Source organism: Mycteria americana, chromosome 10, assembly GCF_035582795.1.
Source record: "Mycteria americana isolate JAX WOST 10 ecotype Jacksonville Zoo and Gardens chromosome 10, USCA_MyAme_1.0, whole genome shotgun sequence".
Lineage (NCBI taxonomy): Eukaryota > Metazoa > Chordata > Aves > Ciconiiformes > Ciconiidae > Mycteria > Mycteria americana.
The window spans coordinates 12,046,153-12,060,272 of NC_134374.1; the positions used below are offsets into that span (position 1 = coordinate 12,046,153).

General features: G+C 47.4%; 1 protein-coding gene across 1 annotated transcript in view; it reads left to right on the forward strand.

The window, feature by feature from the left end:
- Nucleotides 1-13,690, forward strand: part of ZNF185 (zinc finger protein 185 with LIM domain) — a 54,639-nt gene extending 40,949 nt beyond the window's left edge. Inside the window, exons 22-32 of the mRNA XM_075513314.1 lie at nucleotides 1,881-1,961; nucleotides 2,175-2,276; nucleotides 2,745-2,903; nucleotides 4,237-4,350; nucleotides 4,621-4,716; nucleotides 5,882-5,983; nucleotides 7,475-7,543; nucleotides 9,653-9,733; nucleotides 10,094-10,196; nucleotides 10,784-10,882; nucleotides 11,723-13,690. Coding sequence (XP_075369429.1) covers nucleotides 1,881-1,961; nucleotides 2,175-2,276; nucleotides 2,745-2,903; nucleotides 4,237-4,350; nucleotides 4,621-4,716; nucleotides 5,882-5,983; nucleotides 7,475-7,543; nucleotides 9,653-9,733; nucleotides 10,094-10,196; nucleotides 10,784-10,882 — 1,006 coding nt within the window. The 3' untranslated portion in view covers nucleotides 11,723-13,690. The remainder of the gene's footprint in view (nucleotides 1-1,880; nucleotides 1,962-2,174; nucleotides 2,277-2,744; nucleotides 2,904-4,236; nucleotides 4,351-4,620; nucleotides 4,717-5,881; nucleotides 5,984-7,474; nucleotides 7,544-9,652; nucleotides 9,734-10,093; nucleotides 10,197-10,783; nucleotides 10,883-11,722) is intronic.
- The last annotated feature ends 430 nt before the right edge of the window (nucleotides 13,691-14,120 follow it).

Below are 14,120 nucleotides of genomic sequence, written 5' to 3' on the forward strand. Positions count from 1 at the left end.
GCTAAATGTCCAAATGGAAGGAGTTTGTGGACTGACTTCTTTGCTTTTGTCCATATTTTCCCCCTAAATTTGAGGAGTTGAAGCTCTTGGTGAAATTAGGCTTCCTCACACGTGTATTTCAGCGAACAACCCATCTTCAAGTCAACCCGTAAACCAGACTGCTCTTCTCCCCCAGGTCCATGCCATGCTCCAAGGACAGTACTAGGTGGGAGCGTGGACATTAACAAGGGGATATCACCCTGTGTGCAGAGTGAAGAAGTCACTTCAAGAAAGCAAGAGAAATAATGGGCTTGCTTTTTTCTGATGAGTGAACATGGGGAATTTACTGCAGGTGGTTCTGGAGAAGGGACTGAGGATGCTGTGTTTGGGGTTAGGAGTCACCAAGCTGGGCTTTCTTCGTGAATGCATGGAGATACATAGCGAGTGGTGGGACAGCAGTGTGTGGTTAGTGAGGACTGTGGAGGAGGGAGCTCAGGAAGGGGCGCTTGGAATAGCAGCAGGGAGAGAGCAATGGTGTCAGTGTCCTGTCCTCCTGGGTTCTTCTGACAAACGGAGCTATCCTGGATGTACCACAAATACTCCTAATTGTAGTTCTTCATCATGCAGGGAGGCAGAAGGAGCTGCTCTCAGTCCCCAGGGACGTGAGTGGAAGTTAGACTGCTGAAGAAAAAAGTTACAGAGAGAAAACTTCCCCTTTCTCTCCAGTACCCCCAGCAAAGTGACCAAGATGGATAAAACTCTATTTGTTGCCCACTCCATGCCTCCCCCAGTCCACAGACTTCCTTTGGATAAGCCCTCAAGCTTACCATGTTACCGAGAGAAATGCAGAGTCCTGATCTGAGAGTCTTAGTGCTTCCAGGTGCAGTGACTTTGGATCAGACTTACCAAGGGAGTAGTCAGGAGTGCCTCTGCAGCATCACTCCACTGAAGGACTTGGGAGTTATCTCCTGCTCTTTTCAGTAAATTGATTTTGAGTCTGAGCTCCTGGACAAACACGTCTTCTTTAGGCACTTACAACATCCCAACCTGAATGGGAATCTACAGTGAACATTAGTGTTTTGCCAGAAGTAAGAATTTAACGTGTCTACCTTTGTCACAGAGGAATCAAAATAAATTGATCTTGCTTTCACTTGGGTGACTGTACCAATCGTTTTGTGGCTTTACCCGCTTAGCGAACTTGCAGGGATCGAATTAATGCTGGTGAAGGAAAGCCTTCAGCTAGTAGCAAGTAAAGTGTAAGGGCTGCCTCCTCTTTCATCAACCTTAATGTTTCAGGATCTTTGAAAGCATTTTGAGAATTCATTTCTTAGAGTCTAATTAAATGCAGTTTTGATGCAGGAATCCAAGCCAGTTTCAGATTTTCTACAGGGTATCAGTATTCCCAGAGGGGTTGGTATACACAAACATACAAAACCAGATAGAAAAAGCAAACAAACTTTTCTGTAGATGAATGTAGACAGCTGTAAATCCAGGGTGGCCCTGCAGTGGGTTTATCTAGTGGATACACTTCTGAGATGGTACCCAAACGAGGCCAGCTCATGCTCTTAGCGGTCTGAAACGTAACATAGAGGCACTGGATAACCCATAATGGTCCTAACTAAATGACCAGAGTTAAAATGTCAAGTTTGGAAAGAGTAAACAGGTAACTGATGCTCATCAGGAGCTTTATTTTCCTTTCCTTTCAGCCTTATTTTTTAAGAGATCTGTATCTTCCCTCTGGGTTTTTTCTCCCATCTCTTTGGATTATCTGGCATATTCCCATGCAGGGATATTGTACTTTTCTTGAGGTAGGAGATTCACCAGGGGTTGCATCTACATCCTACAGTAATTCTATGCGCAGTGGCACTTCCGCAGACTGTAACGGTCTTCTGTCTTGGCAGGTCCAGCTCTCTACCTACAGAAAGCAGCATCACTGCTCCAGAGACCCAATGTGCAAATGAATCTGACCCATGCCGGGAAAGGTACGGAGCCAGGGGACCAGGCATGCTTACTGCTACCTCGCACAACTTGTGTGCTCCCTGTTGCCCTGTTCAAAGGCGTCACAAGCGCTCATTTCTTGGGTAGTGAATTCAGAAACCAACATAAATTGTGATGTTACTGCATTTACTCACCACAGTGGACAGGTTTAGACACAAGTGCTAAAGCTGCTAAGAGGCTTTTTCCTCCCTGACCAGGATCACTCCAGCTTATGAAGAACAAACCTGCCCCACCACAGGCAGTCACCATGAGAGCCCAGGAGACTGGAGGCACAATGAGCCTAGCCCAGTGGCAGCCAGGTACAGTGGGACTATCCTTTTGTTTCTCCCCGTCAATGGCTCTCAAATCCTCATCCTTTGCCATTCCTGCTTCTTGATACAAACCTGGCTGAAGTCCTGGACCTATGTAAATTTGCCCAGCGTACACTAATGAAATGACACTGACAAAAGGAATATTAGGTTTAGGATTCCACCCACGTATGGTTGTTCATATTTCATTTCAGTTAACAAATTAACTTAGGTGACTGCTGAATCTTGCAGCATTTCATTGTGCTGGGAATTCAGCTCATGTAGGTGAGGGGAAGCAGTACAGACCTCTGCCATTCCCCCTGCCCTTAAGAACCTATTAACAGCATGGTGTCCCAGGTTTTCCTTATTGCCAGTAGAAAGAGGCGTGATCCAGCCTCGGCAAATTCTGAACACTTGTGTGAGCTGGTGATAGCAAATACAGTCACTGGCTTAATGGTCAAATGGGCTCTAATTCTTTAGCAGGTCTAACTTCAGCTCAAAAGAGAGTGCTCTCAGTGCATATGAGACCCAGCATCCCATGCCACTCTACATGGACCGCCAGCCTTTTAACACCAGCGTGTCAGCACCCAGTCACAGGATACCATCCTATGTAGACAGCCAAGTATTCAGCACCAGAAGGTAAGGGTTTGGGGATGGGATGCAGAGATGGGGAAAGCTGCTGGCACAGAAATATTTGCCAGAAACTCTGGTCCAGGTTGTACGATCACTGCATCAAGAAGCAAGAACAGGATTTTGTTCCCAGAGGGAGCAACAATATTGCCAGGTCTCACAACGCGTGGAACGAGATCATTTTTGGACCTGAAGGGCTGAAGAAGGGATTCAGGAAATCTGAGTTGATAACTGCTCTGTAACACTGGAGAGTTCTTGGCAGGTTGTATTCAGACCACCTACATGGTGCCTGGAAACCTGACAGATGTGTAGAGACCACGTCTACTTCTCCTCTGTAACTGCAGAGATGATGATTCAGGAGCAGTCTGGTTTTTATTTCTCACGACCCTCAATGACATAAGAGACAAGTTGTCCACTTATAACTACTATTTTTATATATATGTCTACATTCATGTGATCTGAATGTAGCCTTCACCTCTCTTAGCATTTTTCTGCAAGTTGGTGTCACAAAGCTCTCATTTGCTTTTGGAGGCGTTTGCAGACTAGGACTAGAAAAAATGGGACAGACCTTTATTGTACTTCATAGCCTGTACTTCACCACCCCCCCGGCACTGTGTGATGCTGACATGTCTCTCTGCAGCGCAAGAAACTCGCACTTCGTTCCTTGCCCTTGGGTTTATATCATAGACCAAATGCATGTCTTGCCCAGAGCAGGGTTTTTCTCATCTTATGATGAGCTTAGCCTGTCCCTCTTTCTCTCTTTAATGCAGCATTGATTTGCAGTGTTTTTCAGCATTGTTTAACATTAAGTTATACAGTTGCCTGAAGCTTTAATCAGGATCAAAGTGCTGATATACAATATAAACATAATCTGTGCCCCAGGGCACTTGCAAGAAAAGAATGACCGTAAGCTATAAGCTCATTTTCTCCACTGAAAGAACCTGAGCTCTGCCCACAGGTTAAAGCCATTCCAATAATGAGTTCTGTCTTGGAAAAGTGAAGATGTGCAGGTCTGACACCCAGATGGCCAGCAGGTCAGCAGTTCACACGCGCAGATGGCGCAGTGGTGGTTTTGGTGAGCGCTGGGAAAGGAAACAGTATCGAAGATATATCCATTTATGAACTGCTTTGGCTTTACTCTCAAGCGTTAGATTTTGAGTCTGCTTTCCTAACCTCAGAGCTTTGTATGTATGCTGCAGCTGCAGAACCAGCACAGGTGAAATGGGCAGAGCAAAGGGAGAATGCATCATGGTAGTGACTGCTGAGATAAAATAGTTAGCCAACATGGGGACTCCAGTGACTCCTGGTATGATGTAATCAGGGCTTTGTGCTTCCTTGCCAGACCTACCCCAGATTACGAAGGGAGAGTTTATGATGGGAGAAGCAGCCCCAGGAACAGCAGATATGACAGCGCTAGTGCCAGGGGGCACTGTGAATTTAACCCCACAACCGGACGGTAAGAAGTCAAAGGGTGGGATCCAGACTTGTTAACCCAAAGAACACCCCACTGCTACGTTTATTCAGGATCTGGAGTGTCCTGACCCACTTCTTACCCATCTCCTGGATCTAAGCATGTGCAGTGAGGTGCTGTTTGTGTGGATGGCTGTGGTGCGTGGGTGATTTTTGATGCTAAGCAGGGAGACATTTAGCCAAGGTTCTCACCACTTGTGAGAATCCCTCACGTGCTCAAGTTCAGTGCTTGAGATTGTATCACTTCCTTTCATAGCCACGACTCCCTTCCCAGAGATACCACCATGTCCATTTCCCAGAGAAGCCACAGGGTGCCATTCTACATGGACAGCTTAAACTATAACAGCACCAGGTAAATGGGTAGTCTTGGTGGTTGTGAGGGAAACCTCCATGAAACTGCTGTGGAAGAGAAGCTAGGAAGCAAAGCCAAGAGCTGAGAGAGAGATTGTTTCCAGGGAGTGGATGTGTGATCTAGAGGCACAGAGCTACACTTAAACCATTCCTAGCAAAAGCTACCCAGCACAGGGTCTGTGATGCATCCGTCTCTGGTCTCTGGAGATTTTTCACCATGTGGGGTGCCAGAGCAGAGTGACAGGAGAATGAAGGGCTGGTTCCTGGCTACCATCCCTTGACCAGAAATCAGCCTTTGCAGAGGCTACAGAAAAAAAGAGAGCTAAAAGCAAAGAGAGATGTTGAGAGAGAGGATCACTATCTCCAGAATGTCAATGATTAAATGACTGAACTGGTCCCTGAACAAGGCTGTTGGAAGGGGTAGGAGGTATCCAACATGGAATACCATTGCCCTGGGCTTTCCGCAGTCTTTCATGGCAGTGTCAGTCCATTCACATGCGGTCCGACACTGTATGGAGGCACCAGCGCAGGTCTGAGTGTTGGATCTGTAACGGGGAGTACGTTGTGGGTGTGAGCAGGAGGCACAAGATCCTTGGGTAGCCTAGGACTGGCTCCAGACAAGATCAGCTTCATGCCTGCAAGGCAGACTTAACAGGTCTCATTGCTGAGTGGATAGGCAGAGCTGTTTTCCAAAGATATTTTAGTAGCTGTAGTTTTGCTACCTTCTCCCTTCTGCAGCTTTTGAAATTATTAAGTTGAGGATAGTTATGCTGGGGATAGTATTTTGGACTCTGGCCAATATGTCCCCATCTCCTCCTCTCCTGCAATATGTTGTGTGCCGTTTCCCATGCTGCTCCCATGCAGGCTATATGATTCACTTACGGCCTGTATTTATTTGAAGCTCTTATTTGATCTTTTCTCATGTGGCCCTATAAATGATACTTTTCCAAATCACTTCTCCAGGGAAGTAGTACTGTTATGTGGCAGATGTAAAAAGAGAAAGGAGCCTTTTTGGTCTGTGGTAAAGATCAAGTAATCTGTATGGCTAAGGGCCTTAATATTACACCCTCCTAACAGTAGTGGTAGGTCTTTTTCTTAGCTGCCGGCTTGGATCATGTCATGGCTCATGTTTCTGGTGCCCATAGACTTTTTTTCTCTCTTGCCAGGCTTCTCTCCAGTTCGAATGAGAGGATCTGCAGTCCGATTGCCACCTTACCGCACAACAGCCCAGTGGCCTCTGGGTACCAGCCTGATTCCAGCACTGCCGGGTAAAGAGCAATGGGTGGTCGTGATCCTCCCACTGCAATACAGGTTTTGCATGCAGCCATCCTGTTTGGTGAAGACAAGCCAGGCTTTGCTGCTTGGCATCTGGGCCACGGGACATTTCTCAGCCACTTCTGGCTAAGAGCACAGACGTTACCATCGTGGCCAGAGCTACCCAAAAGGGAGAGATGGGCTGGGTACTTTCCTCCAGGTGCCCTTTTTGAGAGACCAGGATGTAGCTCACGGTATGAGTTGTGTCTTTTCTCTTTAGCGTGGCAAAATCATGACTCCTCCATACCACATTGTAGCTGGAGGGACACGATGGAGCTCTTCGTGCCATACGCACTCATCACAGGTTTGGGGCTCTTGGAAGACTCTTTGCTTTGTCAATTATGAGCAAGTGAGCAGTCTACATACAGCAAGTGTATCAGATTTCGGTGGGGCTGGCACAGGAGCCTCATCTGTCATGTATTACAGAAGATAGCGTCCCATCACGGTGCAGCTGTCAGCTCAGAGCTGTATTCTGGGATTTGTGGTTTCCAGAGGCTCCACCTCAGAGGTGAAAACTGCTGCAGTTTTACACAGTTTAGAGAGGGGTTTCAAAGTGGAGAGGTCAGCATAGGCTTTGATGGGCAGTATTTGGGTCCTCCTGGCCTTGCTACAGCCTGCTTATCACAACACCTGTCTAAGTAGGAGACTCTCATCTGAAACACTTGACATGGGAAGTGTCTATGCTAAGTTAAAAAAAAAAAGCTTTTCTTTTTTTTCCTTAGCTGTGACATGGCTTAGTTTGCTCATATAAGAAGAGAGGATTAATCATAGCTTGTAGGCAGCAACAAAAATGCACCATGGAGAAAGAGCCTGATTAGTTCATTTCATGGCTCTGGGAAGAGAGCCGGTGGGCACAGTGTCTCCCCTCGATTGGCGACAGAGCTGTAGACAGACAGACAGATGGGGGCATGTCATTTTGAAATCAGAATTTTAAAGAGGGAGGACTATGCAAGAAAGGTCAGCTGTGTAAGCAAAACCATCCCCAAAACAAACCAGTAGCAATTTATAATGGATGAAAACGCTGGAGATATTCCAGTGACAAAACAGTCACTGTAAGTAGTGCTGTGCCAGTAGGGTTTTAATGTTAACGGGCAGAACCGCAAGCTCTCTAAATACTTATTGTGTGCATAATCCTGACATGATTTGAAAAAGACTTATCCTTGCAAAACAGGGGATAACTGGATGAGAGAGTTGTATTATCCATCCCATTCATTTTAATTAACTTGATTTGTTTTGGTGGGTTAATTAGAGGGGTATATTAGGTGTTATTTAGCAACAGTGCTTGATATTCAGTATTTATTCAAGAACAACAGCATCTCGCTCTGTGCCTTTTCATGCACGCGTTACGTGTCCAAGTGCACACATGTGGTCCCTTGCGCTGTCTCTCATTAGCTCCAGTCTTTTCTAATGCAAATGCTTCTTGTTCTGTTTCCATCCCTTCCTAGAAAAGGGGTCCTCTTTGTGAAGGAGTACGTGAACAGCAGCGAGTTATCAGCCTCCCCACGCTATGGCAGGTATGAGGAGTGTCCGGAGACAGTCATGTGTCTACATACGTGTGCAAAGCAACAGCGTATGGCTTTGCCAGCTAACACGCACCAAGCAAGCTGGAACAGTTAGCACTGCGTCAGCATGCCATTGTGCCAGAGCTAATTAGCCCTGGAGGGATTATTACATTGGGTGGGCAGAGAGTTTTGCTAAGACAGCAGTGCTGCTTTGGGGACCCAGACGGGTATCTCTGCAATCCACTGCGCTGTCTAGTCCCGTTGCCGTGACAGGAGGATCTCCGTCCCACAGTCCCTAGTGGAGGGGTAAACTCCCCCTCTCAGTGGGTTGGCCTCTAAGGTGGGTGACAGGATGAAAACACTATGCTGCAGTTTTTTAGGCTGCATATTTGGCACTGTCAGGCTTCACTGTGCATTTGCACACATAAACAAATGATCGGAATTGGTGAGAAAAATGTGGAGGTTGAGGGTTCTCACTCGAAGTTATTTATGAGTTAGAAAAAGTTAAAAGATGCCATTTTCAAGCTTAAATCTTCAGTCTTTTGTAGTCTGCTCAAAGGTAACTAAGTAAAGCTACTCCAGATTCACACCAATGTGACTGAGAGCAGAATTTGGCCCTAGGTACATTGTGCTTACATTGATGTGGCAGCCAGTTAAGTTTGATGCCTCCCTGCTGGCATTTATCCTCCCTCAGCGCTGTGTTGGCATTACTGTGGTAGCTGATTACAGACTCCATAAATCTCTAGCCTTTCCTATGGGTCGGCAAAGCAGATGTCAGCAACCAGAGATAAGCGTATTGCTGCAGCATCTAAAAAACACAGGCAAACAGAAAGCAGAGGGAGAACACTCAGCTAAGTGAGACTAAGGATGTGTTCCCTGCCTTTTCCTGCATAATAGTTCAGGATCTGGGAGTTTAGTAAGCAGTAAAAATAGCTGCTATTTATAGGGTCCATATGTAAAACATGAGGACCCCAGTGAGGCCAGGGAAGTTTTACTGATGAGTGTATTGGAGGCAGGATTTCACAGGTTGCCTGTCCAGCAGCCAGCGCAGGATTTTTCCAGTCTCATCTAGCAGCCAGTGGAAAATCTGTTGGTCCCCGTAGTCCAGGTCACAGCCTGTGCATGTCCCCACTCCAGACTGGCTGGATGGCATGCTGTGGGCCCATGGGCAGCAGAGCCAAGGCAGCCGTGGCTCTCGCTGACAGGGGAGCCTTTGCTCCCCCTCCTCCTCTCCTGCTCCCCTCTTTTTATCCCTGCTCCCAGCCCACCCAGTCTTGCCTTTTCTGCCATTTTCATGAGACAGCCTGGCTCACGGAGGGGTCTGATGGCTGGCAAGGAGTAAGGGGGTGGGAGCACATGGTTGGGAACATACTGGAGGAGGGGGAGAGCAAGAGTGAGCACCATCTTCCCCTTTGCTTTGGCAAGGTTGTTAGGTCTTCTCAGCCCCCTCCTGAGCTGCATTTGACCAACCCTCACGTAGGACTCACAGCACCAGCTCCTTGACACCCCTGCTCCTCCTGGCATGAAGGTGACAGGGTGGGAGAGCCTGCAGGACAGGGTGGGTGTGCCTGTGCCACCTCCATGGCCTCGGGCTCGAAGGGGCCCCATTTCAGGGTGCATGCCCCAGTTTCCCAGCCACGCTGCCCACATACTGCCTCTCCCCGTGGGGACAGCAGCAGCCAGACACTTTTTTTCAGTGCTCTGAAGTTAGGTGCTGGGGCCGCCAGCTCTTTGCTGTCTCTGCTTGCCCTTGGAGGTGGCTGCTCCTTGCAAACCTTATCTGCCAGGCTGAGCCCAGAGTCGGCTCTGGGTCCCACCTGAGGCCCAGTGATTGTAGTGTGGGGTAGGGAGCAGGATACTGCCACCCCTTTAGAGAATCTGCAGCGTGAATACGGCAAAGATGGAGATGGTGCTGCTGACAGCCCCGCTCTGTCGATCAGCGTGGCTCTCTCTGTTAGGGAAATGCCTTTTCAGCGCTGGTTAGGAAGGACCAACCTTCTCTCCAAGGAACAGGCAACTGGGATGTTGCAGTTAGGACTTTAGGTTAATGATTAATGATTCCATCTGAGATGCTCTTCCTACATATCACTGTCAAGTGCTGGTATTCCCTTCTGTTTCCAGTGGCAGCCTTGCAGATTTGACCGATTCGGAGAGAGCAACCTACAGCCACCACAGCTACCTGTCCAGTCCTCCCCTGCAGAGGTAGGACAGTTTGGGGCTGCCTTGGGGGTTTCAGCAAACTGCTAAACAAAAATGACTTTAAGGTTTTGCTTTTTTAGAATATTGGTATGTGTTTGGTGAAATAACAGCATGAAGCGTAAATGATCTTTGGAAAATACAGTGACATTGACTTAAAGACCTGTACTGCCCTGCTGTTGTGGTCTCTGCATGCCTAGGATAACACACATCCCTCTGTACTGTCACTTGACACAGTCAAACACATGTAGAAGCAGGTAGCTCATGGAGAGTGGTGCTGGTGTTAGGTAAGAAGCCTCTGGTACCAGCACTGGGACTGGAACCAGCTTGTGTTACAGAGGAATTCACTCATCTGTTCCTTCACAGGTCCAGTGAACCTGTTTGCAGTTACTGCAGCCGTGAGATCCGAGACTGCCCTAAGATCATAGTAGAGCATCTTAACATCTGCTGCCACGAATACTGTTTCAGGGTAAAAAAAAAAACCTTAACTACTGACTGCCTTCTGTGTGCTGCTGTGAAATGGAGTGGTGGGAGAAGGAATCTTGGTGCGAATTCTGTCGTCAGACTTTCAGAGTAATGTATATAGTGCGTGCCAAATGCCTGCATCCACATCGGGACAAAAAAAGTCATGCAGTCAGAGGTGTTGGTTGTGTCCCCAGAAGTTTTTCAGCTCCTCAAATAAACGCGTATTAGAACAAGGAGAATTCTTTATTGTCATCTGATAGAATAGCAGCACCCTCTTTCCTCATGTCCCTGTCCTTGTGGCAGACTTGCTGCTTTGTGGCCTTTGTAGCCCAGTGCAGGTCTTGCTGAATCTCTCAAACCTTGCAAAGTTTACAAGTAAAGTCTGTGAAAATGGTGAGTGTGGGAGGAGGAAGCCTGCAGTGGCATTTGTCTGTTGTAGAAAAGTTTTTAGCCTCAAACTAGGTCACTGCTTTGGCATCCTCACACCTTTATAAAACGATACAGAGACTGTTCATTTCTCTGCCCCTCCATGCTGTCATTACTGCATGGTGCTTTGGTTACTGTCCAACCACCTTGTTTTCCCTTTGGCAGTGTGGAATTTGCCACAAAGCAATGGGAGATCTTCTGGATAAAATATTTATCCACCGGGACATTGTCCACTGTGACAAGTGCTACGAGAAACTCTTCTAGGTGAGTGCCCCTTTACAGTGTCAGCATAAATGGCTGGATGAGAGAGCTCGTGGAGTTTACTGAATGAAGAGCATTTAACCCTCACATTTACTGAGTGACCCATACCGGGATTTTCTTGTGGCTTTTTAGTGGGAAGCAGTGACCCTTGTTGCAGAATTAGCTAGAAACATGCTAGAGCTGGTCCCAGGGGTCTGGGCTGGAGCCAGGATCTCTGACCATAATGTGATAAACAGCCTGTGTTAGCTTCATGCGGGGGAGACGAGCAGAGAGCTGGCTTGAGCGATGAGAGAAATGTCCCTTAGAGGTTGAGAGTCTTCTCTGAAGGTAATTAAAGAGTTCCTCCTTGTGTCCTGGGCTAACCCGCTGCAGGGGGCTGGGTGCTGTTTGCAGCTGTAACATTTCTCCAGCAAGGAGGCAGCATGTCAGTGGCAGGTGCAGTTACTGCTTTATGTAAAGATCCTTTGAGATGAAAACCACTGGGCAAACTAAAGAGTTGTATGTTCTGTCAAAAAATCAACAAGGAAGTAGGTTGGATATAGTTTTGTCCGATTGTCTGGATGGGGCAGGAGTCACCACAGTGGTAACCAGAAACCCTGCCACTGCGCTGAGATTATAAAAAGCGGCCTCCTTTCCTCCCTCTGCCTCACGATCGAGAGAAGGAGGGAAAGGGGCACCTGCCTCACTGCATAGGTGGCTGCTTTGTTTGCCTCTTAATGCAATGTGACTGGCTAGCCTTTTTCGTCCCATTCCTGCACGTTCGTCTGCTCCACTGACCTCCGTAATGCAGTGTTTTGTGTGGTACCCAGCTCCTGTGTTCACCTTCTCTTTTTTTGCTTGCAGGGTTTTGCAAAGCTGGAGAAGGCAGCCAGTGGAAAGTCCTCAGCAGCACGTATCGGAATATATCTAGCAGTTCCTGACTGGCTGAGATAGCAGAATTCCTGCTCCCCCCTTTCCTCAAGTTATTTTCCCTCTCACTGCCTCATCACAATGAATGAGTTTAACATCCGCTAGTTTATGCTGTCAGCTGCATACGAGACAAGTGCCAATGTTAACAAGATAAGGCAGTGTCATCTACAAAGATAAGTGAGCTGATTTTCCAAAGGTGCTGAGCCCCTCCACCTGTCTTTAATTTCATTAAGATTCCAGAGTGCTCCCTGTGTTGGAAGTCAGGCAGAGCTCCTCAGGTCTTTCTAAGCTAATTGCAAGAAACCTCACCTGCTCTGATTTTTTTTTTTCCCTTTCATTTCTGCAATCAGGCTGTGCAGCTTAGTGTGTGTGAGCTGCCACAAAGCAAGCAGATACAAGAAGTGTTAAACACTAAATTTGGATTCTTGGGAGGGTTTGAATTTAGTTCTTAGCAAAAGCCTATTTCTGCTTCTCTCAGCCCCAAATTCTGCCTAGAAATAGCTTCTGCCTGATTTCCATTTGCTTTCCATGGGCTTTCAGCAGGAGCACTTGAAGACTCACTTTACTCTAATTGTGTGTCAGCTTTAATTTCCCTTTCCTGCCTGCTCCCTAGTGGATTGCTGCAGCAGCATGTGTGTCTGCTGTCTGTTTGGGAAGATAACACTCTCCTTCACCTGGTAGTTTAACTTGGCCTCTGATGGTAGGTGTCTCGTGGCCATACAAAATGCGCCAGAGAATAGGTATCTCAATTGCCTCTCCTGACAAGGAGCACTGCTTGACTGAAATCTGAATTTCCCCCCACCTCACCAAGGCTTGCCGTGATGCCTCTCTTATTGCTGTAAATTATTTACGTCACAAATGCTCGCTCACAAAATTGAACTTCTAGCAGATGCTGTACTTACGAAAAGTCAGAATTGCATAATTTTAGCCCTTGATTCAGATGCTGAGAGGTTGAGAAAGCTGAATACCAAAACCTGAAAGTCAGCCTCTATGCCTTAGAAGTAGAGCTCTGAATGTGTCCAGAAAGTTACTGTTTTCTCTTTGAGAGCATTAGGAGTGTCTGCAAAGCACCCGAGTCGGTTCTGTAGTAGCTCTTACATGGAATAGGTGATGGCAAAAGCCCTAATGCAGACTAGTGTTAGCTAGATAATTCTTTACGCGCTTAGTGATGGAAGCTGGCATGCATGCAAAAGCTTAGCAAGTTAGTGTTTTACAGCACGAGTGCTGCTTAGCTTTTTTTAGGCCGCTGTACCAGTTATTTAACCAAACTATAGGCATAACCTCAGAAGCAACTCCATGAGAGGAACCCCAGTCAAAAGCAGTAACAACTCTGCTACTGGCAAGCTTCAGGTTGAGACCTTCAAGCCAGGGCTGCGACAGGGGATGGGGCAGCTCCATTTTGAGCGTGCACGGTACAAGCAGGGGCCCAACAACCCCCTGAAAACCCAGTAGTCGTGAAGGCGTGATTTTCAAAAATGCCTACTGATTTTGGCTGCCTACATTTCTAAGTTATCAAGATGTTAAAGAGACGTTACTTTCTGAACAGAAGAGGGTCACAAAGCCTCTCATCTCCCCGAATCGCTCATTGCTGAAAACCACAGCCAGTGGTTCCTTACTGGTACCTGTACCAGTGGTGGGGAATGACTGGTACAGCAGCTGTTACCCATCTCATTATGCCATGGTCAAAGGGGGATTGTTTAAAATACCGAAACAGATGGGCCTGTAGCTACAGGTGCACGTTGAGAAGCTGATCTGCAGAAATAACGTATTCACCCATTCCAGAGTTCCTGATGGGTACGTGGCCTCCTGGGGAACAGGGTTTGTCCATCATACGTTTTGCACCATCTCTCCTCAGCACTGCCTTTCCCTGTAGCAATTGTTTACCCTCACTATACGGCTCTAATAAACACTCCTAGCGCACGTGCAGCTTCGTCACTGTGTAACATGTTCCTGTTGTGTGCCCTTTGATCTGCTGGTCTGTGTCATGTTTTGCTTCTCGGTGGCCTACGGGCATGACCCGTCAGTAAAGTCACCGAGTGCTTTGTTGGAGGATGTGGCAATGAGAGAGAGAAGAAGCGGTACCAAGGAGAAAGGGCATTCTCAAAGGAGGGGGGTGGGTTCAGCAAACTGGCTCAGCAAATACGTGATCTGATATTCTCCACCCAATTTAAGTCTGTTTGCTCTAAAAAACTGCTATTAGCTGGGGAAAAGGGAGCCTTGATCCACAGTGTGCTATCCTCAGTGGGCCCTAATCTAAAAAATGACCCCTGTGTCCAGGCAGGGCTCCTGACTGCTGCTGCCCGTCCCTTCTTCACGCGTTTCCTAGGGTCAG